Source organism: Cajanus cajan, chromosome 1, assembly GCF_000230855.2.
Source record: "Cajanus cajan strain Asha chromosome 1, NIPB_CcT2T_4, whole genome shotgun sequence".
Lineage (NCBI taxonomy): Eukaryota > Viridiplantae > Streptophyta > Magnoliopsida > Fabales > Fabaceae > Cajanus > Cajanus cajan.
The window spans coordinates 10318459-10334990 of record NC_138517.1 but is presented as its reverse complement, the minus strand read 5'-3'; the positions used below and the strand labels follow the sequence as shown (position 1 = coordinate 10334990).

The 16532-nt window shown below is 38.6% G+C and overlaps 1 protein-coding gene across 1 annotated transcript; it reads left to right on the top strand.

Annotated features, from left to right (window-relative positions):
• The first annotated feature begins 300 nt into the window (after positions 1 to 300).
• LOC145958230 (uncharacterized) lies at positions 301 to 9154 on the top strand. Its single transcript, XM_083074947.1, has 5 exons — positions 301 to 1120; positions 2945 to 3608; positions 4332 to 4437; positions 5812 to 7481; positions 8883 to 9154. Exons 2-4 carry the CDS (start codon positions 2946 to 2948, stop codon positions 6612 to 6614), a joined length of 1572 nt encoding a protein of 523 aa, XP_082931073.1. The 5' UTR covers positions 301 to 1120; position 2945; the 3' UTR covers positions 6615 to 7481; positions 8883 to 9154.
• The last annotated feature ends 7378 nt before the right edge of the window (positions 9155 to 16532 follow it).

The window sequence follows — 16532 nt, the reverse complement described above, 5'->3', positions numbered from 1 at the left end:
TCCAGCAAGGTCCACCACGCCAGCTTCAGCAGCCCCGGAGGCAACCTCCCCTATTCCACGAGGGGCAGAGGTCCCCCCGACCTCTCTCCCGCCCCTCTTTCTATTCCGGTTCACTTTCAGGGGGAAACCTCCTCCTCTGGAGGCTCGGAGACCTCGAGCTCAGTCACGTTGAAGAAGTGCTTCAGTTCAAGCCACAAATCCTCCCCTATAATGCCTGCAGACAGAAAATAGGGCATATCATCAAAGAAGAATTACACAAACCTCAACAAGCTACCAAAACATAAGATACTTGTAACACCATGGAAAATACTAAGTTATTTAGTATATATGTATGTATGTATATGTTATTTATGTGGATTTGGAATGTACTTACTTCTATGCATGTTGTATGTTAATGTGATTTTGATTAGTTATTTAAGCATGATAGTGATTTTATAGTATGAGATGAGAGGTTGATGTTTTGATAGTTTGTATAGGCATGTGTGTGCATGAATTTGGTGAATGATGCATTGTACACCATTATACTGAACCAGTATTAAGAGGGAAGAAGACTGATCACCTTCCTCCTCATCTTGGTTAAGTGAAGTATTATGGCATGCAACTCATTATTCCAAGCATCTATATCTGAAAGTGATATTTGTTTGTGTGTTGACACATGTTGCATTTCATATGGTGGTGAGTTGTGAGTATTGCATGGAAAGGAATAAGATGGGTAGGAGATCGAAGGATAGGAACATAAGATAAATCTGGTCTTTCTGAGTGAATTTGAGGTTGTTTCAGAGCTTAGGGAGTTGAAATACTTCAAGGAATAGGATATTTGAGGTGAATAGGTGCTAAGGGTGAAATTTGGAAATTTTGAAAAATGGCTATATATAGGGACTTAGGACCGGAGGATTTCATTTGTCAGACAGAGACAGTTTTTAGAGAGAGAAAGTAGAGAGAGAAAGGCTCTGGTCCGGAGGGAAGCTGAGGACATATTTGGGAAGCTTATCAAGCCAGGATCAATCTTCACAACTGGAGTTTCAGGAGATTTGGCCTCTAAAGCCTTGAAAATTGAGATTGAAGTTTGAATTGGGAATTTGGGGGTTTGTCCAAATCTTGCATTTCTGAAGTTTCTGAGGTAAGGGTAGTACTTATAAGACTTAATCTAGTATGTATGGGTTTGAAATATCATATTAATTTCATGATTTAAGCTTGATTAAGGATGGATTGAGGAAAAAGGGGTTTGATAGGGTTTTCATGATTTCTTCATGATTTGCATGAATTAATGGTTAAAACTTGATTTTATTGCTTAAAATGTTGTTTCTGGATATTGTTTATGCTTTATAATGGTTCAATTTCGTGAAATTTGGATTGGATTCATGAATTGGAAGGAATTTTGATGATTTTTCTGTCGTGAAAGTTACTATTCACATGAATAGTACTATTCATATGAATTCCGTCTGATTGCATAATTTACTATTCATTCAATTTACTATTCATTCAATTTGAATTTACTATTCATTCAATTTGAATTTACTATTCATTCAATTTGAGTTTACTATTCAGTCACGAATTGATTTCAGAAATTACTGTTCATGTGCATAGTACTATTACTATTCACATGAATAGTACTTTTCATGAGTATTTTGATTTTGTCATGAAAGTTGTAGCCTTAGATGTTAGCTTTCTAATGGCATTGGAATCACCCAAAAAGGAGGTCTAGAACTCTAGATATGATTGTTCTAGTGAATGATTTGGCATGGTTATGGAAAAGTTGTATGTAATTATGAAATATGCTATGTGCATGTGGTTTGGAAAAGCTAATAGAACTCAGAGGAGTAAGGTTATGGTATGGAAGATCTCTTGGTGAGATCAGGATATAATCTTTGGAAAACTATAAAATTTGTGAATCCCATGGTGAGGATTCCAATAAGGAACTTTTCCAAGGATTATATGATAAACCACTTCAGATGTTAGGTGGATTCTGAAGTACTCCTCTAAGTATTCTATTTGCTACCGGTATGGGGGCAAGGCCGAGTCATACCGATGGATGAAGTGGCCATGATCACCAGGGTTACGTGACGACGTAAATCCAACTGTATATTTTCCATGAGAGGTTAGGCGTGGGACATGGGTTGCTGACATGTTTCACCGTATCAACACTTGGTTTGGATGGTGTTGAGGCCAACATTTGGTTTGGATGTGTTGGTTACATCATGGATTATACAGTGGTGTGACTTTGTTTTTGGATGTGGAATATGTATACATATGGTATGGATTGTATACATTGGTTATGGATTTCTTTATTAAATATGTATACATTGGTATGGATGTGTATACCTTAGATTCTGGATTGGTTTATATTTGGCATGGAAATAACTATTTTAATGTTCATTTCCTTGGTATGGATATGTATTGTTGATGAATATCTAGTTTAATGATATTTCATTTTATTGTACTATGGTTGGTTTTTATACGTGCTAACCCTTATGTTTCCATGTGGTTTGGACTGTGATGATCTCACTTTGTGGGGGAGCAGATCAGGTGTGAGGCTTTGGGATAGCAAGAAGTCTTTGGTAGCTGCTTTGAGAAGTAGCTAGGTTTAGAGCTTGACCAGCATCTAGGGTGTCTTATATGATGTTATTATGGGATTACTGTATAATTTTACTAAGACTGACTCTGATATAATTATGTTTGATATTATGAAGACAAATTTTTACACTCTAGCGTAGCTGGCTTTTGCTCTATTTTCTATATTATATATCATTTTATTTTAGTTGGTTTTGATGTGACGACCTAGGGTGGGTTGTTACAATTTTGGTATCAGAGCTGGTCGAGTCTCTTTAGGATTTGTGGGAAATGGTCTTGTTATGTTTCTGTTGTGAGGAAATGGATTTTGAAAAGAATTTCTTATGTGTTTTGGTGTAAACTCATGGGTTCCTTGATCTTTCATCTTGATTAGGATGGTTGGTAGGGGAAACAATTCTAATCCTTCTTCAGGCGTGGATGCGCAACAGATTGCTCAAGCTATGGAGCAAATTGCTGCTGCTATTGGACAACAGAATACTTTGTTGGCTCAGATGGAGACCAACCGGGCTGCAGCTGAAGCAGCTAGGGCTGAGGTACCTAATGAGTATAGGGGCTTGTCAGAGTTCAGAAAAGGGAATCCTCCTCAATTTACAGGTGTTGATGGACCTGAAGTTGCTGACCAGTGGATTGAGGAGATGGAGAAAATTTTCATGGTGATGCAATGCCCCGAGGAGAGGAAGCTAGTTTATGTTGTTTATATGTTGGTGGGTGAGGCTAGTTTTTGGTGGAAAGGTGCTCAAGCTATGATGGAAGCTAGAGGGGAGGTGATAAATTGGGAAAATTTCAAAAAGGTATTCCTAGAGAAATATTTTCCAGATAGCGCCAGATATGCTAAGGAAGCTGAATTTTTTAGACTGCAGCAAGGAAATATGTCAGTACAAGAGTATGTGGTCAAGTTTGAACACTTGGCTAGATATTATTCTCAAGCTATCACTGAAGCCTGGAGGTGTAGGAAGTTTAGTGAGGGTCTAAGATTTGAGCTGAAAAAGACTATTGTTCCTATGGGAATTGTGGAATTCCCAGTTCTAGTTGAAAAGGCAAAAACAGTGGAAAGATTTGAAGGAGGAAATAAAATGGCAAAGGGTCCAGAGGGATCATCTGAATTTGGTAGGGGGAAACATCCTCAAAAGAGACTATCTCAGTTTCAAATTGGAAATGCTAATAAGAAACCAATGGGGAATGCTACTACTGAAGCTGTACAGAGTATTAGATGTTACAGATGTGGAGGCCCACATATGATAAGGGATTGTCCTACAAAGAATTATGCTTGTTTTAAATGTGGTAAGGTGGGTCACATGGCTAAAGATTGCAATGTCATAAATACTTCAGCTAGAGAGAACCAGAAAGTGGATCGGTCTACTGCAGCAGGACGTGTTTTTGCTTTAACAGGTGCTGAAGCTGAAACATCATCGGAACTAGTAAAAGGAAAGGGCAAAGCTAATGGTAATGATATTTTTATTCTATTTGATTCTGGTGCTTCACATTCTTTTATTTCTTATGAATGTGTGAGAAGGTTAAATTTGGTTGTGAGTTCCTTGTGTGTGGATCTAGTTGTTTCTACCCCAGCTTCAGGGTCTGTTTTGACTTCTGAGGTTTGTTTGAGATGTCCAGTGGAGGTAGAAGGGCGTTGTTATAAAGTGAATTTGTTTTGTTTACCTCTATCTGATTTGGATGTGATTTTAGGGATGGATTGGCTTTCTGCCAATAGGATTTTGATAGATTGTTCAGAAAAGAGATTAATCTTTCCTACTGTTGAACAGGAGAGGTTTATTTCTAATGGACAGGTGGATGGGTTGTTGAAGGATGGAGCTCTTGGGTTTATGATCCTCTCTTTTATCAGTGTAGAGAATGAGAAGTTGTTGAATAGTATTGATGTTGTTAGAGATTTTCCAGAGGTTTTTCCGGATGATGTTCCGCGGTTACCACCAAAGCGAGAGTTGGAGTTTAGTATTGATCTTGTACCAGGGGCAGGACCAGTATCTATTTCTCCTTATAGAATGGCACCAGCGGAGTTGTTTGAATTGAAAAAGCAGGTTGAGGAGCTTTTGGAGAAGCAGATGATCAGACCTAGTGTCTCTCCGTGGGGAGCACCAGTGTTATTGGTAAAGAAGAAAGATGGTGGTGTGAGGTTATGTGTGGATTATAGGCAGTTAAATAAATTGACAATCAAGAATAAGTATCCTTTGCCAAGGATAGATGATTTGATGGACCAATTGAGGGGAGCTTCTGTTTTCTCCAAGATTGATTTGAGGTCTGGGTATCACCAGATTCGGGTAAAGGAGGAGGACATACCAAAGACTGCTTTCAGGACTCGGTATGGTCATTATGAGTATGTTGTTATGCCTTTTGGAGTAACGAATGCTCCAGCTATTTTCATGGATTATATGAACAGGATTTTCAGACCCTTTCTGGATAAATTTGTTGTGGTGTTCATTGATGACATTTTGGTTTATTCTAGATCTATGGAGGAACATAGAGAACATCTGAGGATAGTTTTGCAGGTATTGAAGGAGAAACAGTTATTTGCAAAGTTGTCAAAATGTGAGTTTTGGTTATCTGAAGTTAAGTTCTTGGGTCATGTGATTTCTGCACAAGGAATTGCAGTTGATCCTACTAAGGTGGAAGCGGTTTTGAGGTGGGAGCGTCTGAAATCAGTTACTGAAGTTAGAGAGTTGTTGGGTTCTGAGAAAGCTGAAGGATTTGAATATGATATGGATGGAATCTTGAGGTACAAGGGTAGAATTTGTATCCCACAAGATGAGGAGTTGAAGAAATTGATACTTGAGGAAGGTCATAAAAGTAAGTTGAGTGTACATTCGGGTATGACAAAAATGTATCAAGATTTGAAGAAAATGTTCTGGTGGAATGGTATGAAGAGGGAGATAGCTGAGTATGTTGCATCTTGCATTGTGTGTCAAAAAGCTAAAGTAGAACATCAAAAACCAGGAGGTTTGTTACAGATGATGGAAGTGCCAGAATGGAAATGGGATAGTATAACCATGGATTTTGTTGTTGGATTACCAAGGTCTGCTAAGAATTATGATTCTATTTGGGTGATTGTGGATAGATTAACTAAGTCTGCTCATTTTCTACCAGTGAATATAAAGTGGTCCTTGGAAAAGTTAACTCAGTTGTATATTAAGGAGATTGTTAGATTACATGGTGTGCCCACCAGTATCATCTCTGATAGGGATCCTCGTTTTACCTCCTGATTTTGGCAAAGTTTGCACCAAGCATTAGGGACTAAATTGAGACTCAGTTCTGCTTATCACCCACAGACTGATGGGCAGTCTGAGAGGACTATCCAATCTTTGGAGGACTTGTTGAGGGCTTGTATTTTGGATCATCTAGGGAATTGGGAAGAGATGTTGCCTTTGGTCGAGTTCACTTATAATAACAGTTTTCATGCAAGTATAGGAATGGCACCATTTGAGGCTCTGTATGGGAGGAAGTGTCGAACACCTTTATGTTGGTTCAAAGAGGGAGAATCAATGATGGTAGGGCCAGAGATCATCTTACAGACTACTGAAAAGGTGAAGCAAATTCAGGAAAGAATGAGAGCTACTCAGAGTAGGCAAAAGTCTTATGCAGACAAAAGGAGGAAACCTTTGGAGTTTTCAGAAGGAGAACATGTGTTTTTGAAAGTAACTCCTACCACAGGTGTGGGAAGAGCTATCAAAGCTAAGAAGTTGAATCCTAAGTTTATTGGGCCGTATCAAATTCTCAAGAGGATTGGACCAGTGGCATATCAGATTTCATTACCTCCATTTCTGTCTAATCTGCATGATGTGTTCCATGTTTCACAGTTGAGAAAGTATATTCACGATCCGAGTCATGTCTTGGAATCAGAGGCAGTGCAAGTTAAGGAGAATTTAACTTTTGAGAAACAGCCAGTTTCAGTGGCAGATAGGAAAGTTAAGCAATTGCGGGGTAAATCTATCAATTTGGTAAAGGTTATTTGGGATGAGGTTACTAATGAAGCCACTTGGGAGTTGGAAGATAGAATGAAGGATCAATACCCATATCTCTTTATGAGTAAGTGAATTTTCGGGGACGAAAATTTTTGTTGTTGGGGAGAGTTGTAACACCATGGAAAATACTAAGTTATTTAGTATATATGTATGTATGTATATGTTATTTATGTGGATTTGGAATGTACTTACTTCTATGCATGTTGTATGTTAATGTGATTTTGATTAGTTATTTAAGCATGATAGTGATTTTATAGTATGAGATGAGAGGTTGATGTTTTGATAGTTTGTATAGGCATGTGTGTGCATGAATTTGGTGAATGATGCATTGTACACCATTATACTGAACCAGTATTAAGAGGGAAGAAGACTGATCACCTTCCTCCTCATCTTGGTTAAGTGAAGTATTATGGCATGCAACTCATTATTCCAAGCATCTATATCTGAAAGTGATATTTGTTTGTGTGTTGACACATGTTGCATTTCATATGGTGGTGAGTTGTGAGTATTGCATGGAAAGGAATAAGATGGGTAGGAGATCGAAGGATAGGAACATAAGATAAATCTGGTCTTTCTGAGTGAATTTGAGGTTGTTTCAGAGCTTAGGGAGTTGAAATACTTCAAGGAATAGGATATTTGAGGTGAATAGGTGCTAAGGGTGAAATTTGGAAATTTTGAAAAATGGCTATATATAGGGACTTAGGACCGGAGGATTTCATTTGTCAGACAGAGACAGTTTTTAGAGAGAGAAAGTAGAGAGAGAAAGGCTCTGGTCCGGAGGGAAGCTGAGGACATATTTGGGAAGCTTATCAAGCCAGGATCAATCTTCACAACTGGAGTTTCAGGAGATTTGGCCTCTAAAGCCTTGAAAATTGAGATTGAAGTTTGAATTGGGAATTTGGGGGTTTGTCCAAATCTTGCATTTCTGAAGTTTCTGAGGTAAGGGTAGTACTTATAAGACTTAATCTAGTATGTATGGGTTTGAAATATCATATTAATTTCATGATTTAAGCTTGATTAAGGATGGATTGAGGAAAAAGGGGTTTGATAGGGTTTTCATGATTTCTTCATGATTTGCATGAATTAATGGTTAAAACTTGATTTTATTGCTTAAAATGTTGTTTCTGGATATTGTTTATGCTTTATAATGGTTCAATTTCGTGAAATTTGGATTGGATTCATGAATTGGAAGGAATTTTGATGATTTTTCTGTCGTGAAAGTTACTATTCACATGAATAGTACTATTCATATGAATTCCGTCTGATTGCATAATTTACTATTCATTCAATTTACTATTCATTCAATTTGAATTTACTATTCATTCAATTTGAATTTACTATTCATTCAATTTGAGTTTACTATTCAGTCACGAATTGATTTCAGAAATTACTGTTCATGTGCATAGTACTATTACTATTCACATGAATAGTACTTTTCATGAGTATTTTGATTTTGTCATGAAAGTTGTAGCCTTAGATGTTAGCTTTCTAATGGCATTGGAATCACCCAAAAAGGAGGTCTAGAACTCTAGATATGATTGTTCTAGTGAATGATTTGGCATGGTTATGGAAAAGTTGTATGTAATTATGAAATATGCTATGTGCATGTGGTTTGGAAAAGCTAATAGAACTCAGAGGAGTAAGGTTATGGTATGGAAGATCTCTTGGTGAGATCAGGATATAATCTTTGGAAAACTATAAAATTTGTGAATCCCATGGTGAGGATTCCAATAAGGAACTTTTCCAAGGATTATATGATAAACCACTTCAGATGTTAGGTGGATTCTGAAGTACTCCTCTAAGTATTCTATTTGCTACCGGTATGGGGGCAAGGCCGAGTCATACCGATGGATGAAGTGGCCATGATCACCAGGGTTACGTGACGACGTAAATCCAACTGTATATTTTCCATGAGAGGTTAGGCGTGGGACATGGGTTGCTGACATGTTTCACCGTATCAACACTTGGTTTGGATGGTGTTGAGGCCAACATTTGGTTTGGATGTGTTGGTTACATCATGGATTATACAGTGGTGTGACTTTGTTTTTGGATGTGGAATATGTATACATATGGTATGGATTGTATACATTGGTTATGGATTTCTTTATTAAATATGTATACATTGGTATGGATGTGTATACCTTAGATTCTGGATTGGTTTATATTTGGCATGGAAATAACTATTTTAATGTTCATTTCCTTGGTATGGATATGTATTGTTGATGAATATCTAGTTTAATGATATTTCATTTTATTGTACTATGGTTGGTTTTTATACGTGCTAACCCTTATGTTTCCATGTGGTTTGGACTGTGATGATCTCACTTTGTGGGGGAGCAGATCAGGTGTGAGGCTTTGGGATAGCAAGAAGTCTTTGGTAGCTGCTTTGAGAAGTAGCTAGGTTTAGAGCTTGACCAGCATCTAGGGTGTCTTATATGATGTTATTATGGGATTACTGTATAATTTTACTAAGACTGACTCTGATATAATTATGTTTGATATTATGAAGACAAATTTTTACACTCTAGCGTAGCTGGCTTTTGCTCTATTTTCTATATTATATATCATTTTATTTTAGTTGGTTTTGATGTGACGACCTAGGGTGGGTTGTTACAATTTTGGTATCAGAGCTGGTCGAGTCTCTTTAGGATTTGTGGGAAATGGTCTTGTTATGTTTCTGTTGTGAGGAAATGGATTTTGAAAAGAATTTCTTATGTGTTTTGGTGTAAACTCATGGGTTCCTTGATCTTTCATCTTGATTAGGATGGTTGGTAGGGGAAACAATTCTAATCCTTCTTCAGGCGTGGATGCGCAACAGATTGCTCAAGCTATGGAGCAAATTGCTGCTGCTATTGGACAACAGAATACTTTGTTGGCTCAGATGGAGACCAACCGGGCTGCAGCTGAAGCAGCTAGGGCTGAGGTACCTAATGAGTATAGGGGCTTGTCAGAGTTCAGAAAAGGGAATCCTCCTCAATTTACAGGTGTTGATGGACCTGAAGTTGCTGACCAGTGGATTGAGGAGATGGAGAAAATTTTCATGGTGATGCAATGCCCCGAGGAGAGGAAGCTAGTTTATGTTGTTTATATGTTGGTGGGTGAGGCTAGTTTTTGGTGGAAAGGTGCTCAAGCTATGATGGAAGCTAGAGGGGAGGTGATAAATTGGGAAAATTTCAAAAAGGTATTCCTAGAGAAATATTTTCCAGATAGCGCCAGATATGCTAAGGAAGCTGAATTTTTTAGACTGCAGCAAGGAAATATGTCAGTACAAGAGTATGTGGTCAAGTTTGAACACTTGGCTAGATATTATTCTCAAGCTATCACTGAAGCCTGGAGGTGTAGGAAGTTTAGTGAGGGTCTAAGATTTGAGCTGAAAAAGACTATTGTTCCTATGGGAATTGTGGAATTCCCAGTTCTAGTTGAAAAGGCAAAAACAGTGGAAAGATTTGAAGGAGGAAATAAAATGGCAAAGGGTCCAGAGGGATCATCTGAATTTGGTAGGGGGAAACATCCTCAAAAGAGACTATCTCAGTTTCAAATTGGAAATGCTAATAAGAAACCAATGGGGAATGCTACTACTGAAGCTGTACAGAGTATTAGATGTTACAGATGTGGAGGCCCACATATGATAAGGGATTGTCCTACAAAGAATTATGCTTGTTTTAAATGTGGTAAGGTGGGTCACATGGCTAAAGATTGCAATGTCATAAATACTTCAGCTAGAGAGAACCAGAAAGTGGATCGGTCTACTGCAGCAGGACGTGTTTTTGCTTTAACAGGTGCTGAAGCTGAAACATCATCGGAACTAGTAAAAGGAAAGGGCAAAGCTAATGGTAATGATATTTTTATTCTATTTGATTCTGGTGCTTCACATTCTTTTATTTCTTATGAATGTGTGAGAAGGTTAAATTTGGTTGTGAGTTCCTTGTGTGTGGATCTAGTTGTTTCTACCCCAGCTTCAGGGTCTGTTTTGACTTCTGAGGTTTGTTTGAGATGTCCAGTGGAGGTAGAAGGGCGTTGTTATAAAGTGAATTTGTTTTGTTTACCTCTATCTGATTTGGATGTGATTTTAGGGATGGATTGGCTTTCTGCCAATAGGATTTTGATAGATTGTTCAGAAAAGAGATTAATCTTTCCTACTGTTGAACAGGAGAGGTTTATTTCTAATGGACAGGTGGATGGGTTGTTGAAGGATGGAGCTCTTGGGTTTATGATCCTCTCTTTTATCAGTGTAGAGAATGAGAAGTTGTTGAATAGTATTGATGTTGTTAGAGATTTTCCAGAGGTTTTTCCGGATGATGTTCCGCGGTTACCACCAAAGCGAGAGTTGGAGTTTAGTATTGATCTTGTACCAGGGGCAGGACCAGTATCTATTTCTCCTTATAGAATGGCACCAGCGGAGTTGTTTGAATTGAAAAAGCAGGTTGAGGAGCTTTTGGAGAAGCAGATGATCAGACCTAGTGTCTCTCCGTGGGGAGCACCAGTGTTATTGGTAAAGAAGAAAGATGGTGGTGTGAGGTTATGTGTGGATTATAGGCAGTTAAATAAATTGACAATCAAGAATAAGTATCCTTTGCCAAGGATAGATGATTTGATGGACCAATTGAGGGGAGCTTCTGTTTTCTCCAAGATTGATTTGAGGTCTGGGTATCACCAGATTCGGGTAAAGGAGGAGGACATACCAAAGACTGCTTTCAGGACTCGGTATGGTCATTATGAGTATGTTGTTATGCCTTTTGGAGTAACGAATGCTCCAGCTATTTTCATGGATTATATGAACAGGATTTTCAGACCCTTTCTGGATAAATTTGTTGTGGTGTTCATTGATGACATTTTGGTTTATTCTAGATCTATGGAGGAACATAGAGAACATCTGAGGATAGTTTTGCAGGTATTGAAGGAGAAACAGTTATTTGCAAAGTTGTCAAAATGTGAGTTTTGGTTATCTGAAGTTAAGTTCTTGGGTCATGTGATTTCTGCACAAGGAATTGCAGTTGATCCTACTAAGGTGGAAGCGGTTTTGAGGTGGGAGCGTCTGAAATCAGTTACTGAAGTTAGAGAGTTGTTGGGTTCTGAGAAAGCTGAAGGATTTGAATATGATATGGATGGAATCTTGAGGTACAAGGGTAGAATTTGTATCCCACAAGATGAGGAGTTGAAGAAATTGATACTTGAGGAAGGTCATAAAAGTAAGTTGAGTGTACATTCGGGTATGACAAAAATGTATCAAGATTTGAAGAAAATGTTCTGGTGGAATGGTATGAAGAGGGAGATAGCTGAGTATGTTGCATCTTGCATTGTGTGTCAAAAAGCTAAAGTAGAACATCAAAAACCAGGAGGTTTGTTACAGATGATGGAAGTGCCAGAATGGAAATGGGATAGTATAACCATGGATTTTGTTGTTGGATTACCAAGGTCTGCTAAGAATTATGATTCTATTTGGGTGATTGTGGATAGATTAACTAAGTCTGCTCATTTTCTACCAGTGAATATAAAGTGGTCCTTGGAAAAGTTAACTCAGTTGTATATTAAGGAGATTGTTAGATTACATGGTGTGCCCACCAGTATCATCTCTGATAGGGATCCTCGTTTTACCTCCTGATTTTGGCAAAGTTTGCACCAAGCATTAGGGACTAAATTGAGACTCAGTTCTGCTTATCACCCACAGACTGATGGGCAGTCTGAGAGGACTATCCAATCTTTGGAGGACTTGTTGAGGGCTTGTATTTTGGATCATCTAGGGAATTGGGAAGAGATGTTGCCTTTGGTCGAGTTCACTTATAATAACAGTTTTCATGCAAGTATAGGAATGGCACCATTTGAGGCTCTGTATGGGAGGAAGTGTCGAACACCTTTATGTTGGTTCAAAGAGGGAGAATCAATGATGGTAGGGCCAGAGATCATCTTACAGACTACTGAAAAGGTGAAGCAAATTCAGGAAAGAATGAGAGCTACTCAGAGTAGGCAAAAGTCTTATGCAGACAAAAGGAGGAAACCTTTGGAGTTTTCAGAAGGAGAACATGTGTTTTTGAAAGTAACTCCTACCACAGGTGTGGGAAGAGCTATCAAAGCTAAGAAGTTGAATCCTAAGTTTATTGGGCCGTATCAAATTCTCAAGAGGATTGGACCAGTGGCATATCAGATTTCATTACCTCCATTTCTGTCTAATCTGCATGATGTGTTCCATGTTTCACAGTTGAGAAAGTATATTCACGATCCGAGTCATGTCTTGGAATCAGAGGCAGTGCAAGTTAAGGAGAATTTAACTTTTGAGAAACAGCCAGTTTCAGTGGCAGATAGGAAAGTTAAGCAATTGCGGGGTAAATCTATCAATTTGGTAAAGGTTATTTGGGATGAGGTTACTAATGAAGCCACTTGGGAGTTGGAAGATAGAATGAAGGATCAATACCCATATCTCTTTATGAGTAAGTGAATTTTCGGGGACGAAAATTTTTGTTGTTGGGGAGAGTTGTAACACCATGGAAAATACTAAGTTATTTAGTATATATGTATGTATGTATATGTTATTTATGTGGATTTGGAATGTACTTACTTCTATGCATGTTGTATGTTAATGTGATTTTGATTAGTTATTTAAGCATGATAGTGATTTTATAGTATGAGATGAGAGGTTGATGTTTTGATAGTTTGTATAGGCATGTGTGTGCATGAATTTGGTGAATGATGCATTGTACACCATTATACTGAACCAGTATTAAGAGGGAAGAAGACTGATCACCTTCCTCCTCATCTTGGTTAAGTGAAGTATTATGGCATGCAACTCATTATTCCAAGCATCTATATCTGAAAGTGATATTTGTTTGTGTGTTGACACATGTTGCATTTCATATGGTGGTGAGTTGTGAGTATTGCATGGAAAGGAATAAGATGGGTAGGAGATCGAAGGATAGGAACATAAGATAAATCTGGTCTTTCTGAGTGAATTTGAGGTTGTTTCAGAGCTTAGGGAGTTGAAATACTTCAAGGAATAGGATATTTGAGGTGAATAGGTGCTAAGGGTGAAATTTGGAAATTTTGAAAAATGGCTATATATAGGGACTTAGGACCGGAGGATTTCATTTGTCAGACAGAGACAGTTTTTAGAGAGAGAAAGTAGAGAGAGAAAGGCTCTGGTCCGGAGGGAAGCTGAGGACATATTTGGGAAGCTTATCAAGCCAGGATCAATCTTCACAACTGGAGTTTCAGGAGATTTGGCCTCTAAAGCCTTGAAAATTGAGATTGAAGTTTGAATTGGGAATTTGGGGGTTTGTCCAAATCTTGCATTTCTGAAGTTTCTGAGGTAAGGGTAGTACTTATAAGACTTAATCTAGTATGTATGGGTTTGAAATATCATATTAATTTCATGATTTAAGCTTGATTAAGGATGGATTGAGGAAAAAGGGGTTTGATAGGGTTTTCATGATTTCTTCATGATTTGCATGAATTAATGGTTAAAACTTGATTTTATTGCTTAAAATGTTGTTTCTGGATATTGTTTATGCTTTATAATGGTTCAATTTCGTGAAATTTGGATTGGATTCATGAATTGGAAGGAATTTTGATGATTTTTCTGTCGTGAAAGTTACTATTCACATGAATAGTACTATTCATATGAATTCCGTCTGATTGCATAATTTACTATTCATTCAATTTACTATTCATTCAATTTGAATTTACTATTCATTCAATTTGAATTTACTATTCATTCAATTTGAGTTTACTATTCAGTCACGAATTGATTTCAGAAATTACTGTTCATGTGCATAGTACTATTACTATTCACATGAATAGTACTTTTCATGAGTATTTTGATTTTGTCATGAAAGTTGTAGCCTTAGATGTTAGCTTTCTAATGGCATTGGAATCACCCAAAAAGGAGGTCTAGAACTCTAGATATGATTGTTCTAGTGAATGATTTGGCATGGTTATGGAAAAGTTGTATGTAATTATGAAATATGCTATGTGCATGTGGTTTGGAAAAGCTAATAGAACTCAGAGGAGTAAGGTTATGGTATGGAAGATCTCTTGGTGAGATCAGGATATAATCTTTGGAAAACTATAAAATTTGTGAATCCCATGGTGAGGATTCCAATAAGGAACTTTTCCAAGGATTATATGATAAACCACTTCAGATGTTAGGTGGATTCTGAAGTACTCCTCTAAGTATTCTATTTGCTACCGGTATGGGGGCAAGGCCGAGTCATACCGATGGATGAAGTGGCCATGATCACCAGGGTTACGTGACGACGTAAATCCAACTGTATATTTTCCATGAGAGGTTAGGCGTGGGACATGGGTTGCTGACATGTTTCACCGTATCAACACTTGGTTTGGATGGTGTTGAGGCCAACATTTGGTTTGGATGTGTTGGTTACATCATGGATTATACAGTGGTGTGACTTTGTTTTTGGATGTGGAATATGTATACATATGGTATGGATTGTATACATTGGTTATGGATTTCTTTATTAAATATGTATACATTGGTATGGATGTGTATACCTTAGATTCTGGATTGGTTTATATTTGGCATGGAAATAACTATTTTAATGTTCATTTCCTTGGTATGGATATGTATTGTTGATGAATATCTAGTTTAATGATATTTCATTTTATTGTACTATGGTTGGTTTTTATACGTGCTAACCCTTATGTTTCCATGTGGTTTGGACTGTGATGATCTCACTTTGTGGGGGAGCAGATCAGGTGTGAGGCTTTGGGATAGCAAGAAGTCTTTGGTAGCTGCTTTGAGAAGTAGCTAGGTTTAGAGCTTGACCAGCATCTAGGGTGTCTTATATGATGTTATTATGGGATTACTGTATAATTTTACTAAGACTGACTCTGATATAATTATGTTTGATATTATGAAGACAAATTTTTACACTCTAGCGTAGCTGGCTTTTGCTCTATTTTCTATATTATATATCATTTTATTTTAGTTGGTTTTGATGTGACGACCTAGGGTGGGTTGTTACAATACTCACCCTCGAGGCCCCTCTCCCTATGCGCCGAGTTCGCCAACGACAAGATCGACTTGCAGTCCAACGGGCGAGGAAGTGTCGAAAGATTCCTAATGGCGGCAGCCTCCGAGGCCATCAATTGCGAAGGGTCCACCCCGTGGAACCTAGACGGTTTGGGGCACCAGTAGAAAGGGAACTTCGGAAATCCACCGAAGTAGAAGCCCCCATCCTCTAAAGGGTCAACGTCAACGAGCGCAACCCGGAAGAACTCGATTTTGAAATTTTTATAAGACTGGGAGTAAAGAGTGAATAAACCCCCCTCTTTACTCCCGTTCAAAGAAAGAACGCCATAAGGCGGAACACCCAGCTTCAACTGATAAAAGTGAAGGAAAACGCGAAGGGACAACTCTATCCCTAGGACCGCACACAGGACTTGAAACGCCCTCAAAAAACCCCAGCTATTGGGGTGTAGCTAGCAAGGAGCTGCGTTGATGTAGCTCAAGAAATCACAATCAAACTGAGTGAAAGGAAGACAAACGCCCAGGTCCCTGAAGAAACATTGATAGACATAGAAATGAGGAGGGTCGGTAGACCTCCCCATGTACACACCCTCACCGGCCGGACAGGGCTCGAGTCGAATCATCTGGGAAATGGAAGGGTCGCAAATCCGGTGCGTCTTCCAAATCGCATTGACCTCCAGAAGCGAAATGAACACACTTTGGACCCCCCCCATTTCGCGCTTAACACATTCGTAGCCAGGAACGCCCGACTCCAGGTCCTTGGGCGGAGGCGGGTCTTTCCTCTCGACAACGCCCCTCCCGGTAGCCACCGCCTTGCTGCGCGCCTTGCCCCTGGCAGGTGCAGAAGAACTGGCGCCACGACCACCAGCCATCAAGAGGAGTAATAGAACTCGAAGAGGAACTCTGAAAACGGAGACGAAACACAAACGAAAGTAAAAAGGCAAGAAAAGTTATCGTACTCGAGAAGCCAAGAAGCAAAAAAAGAATAAAGTGGAAAGGGGAAGAGGCGC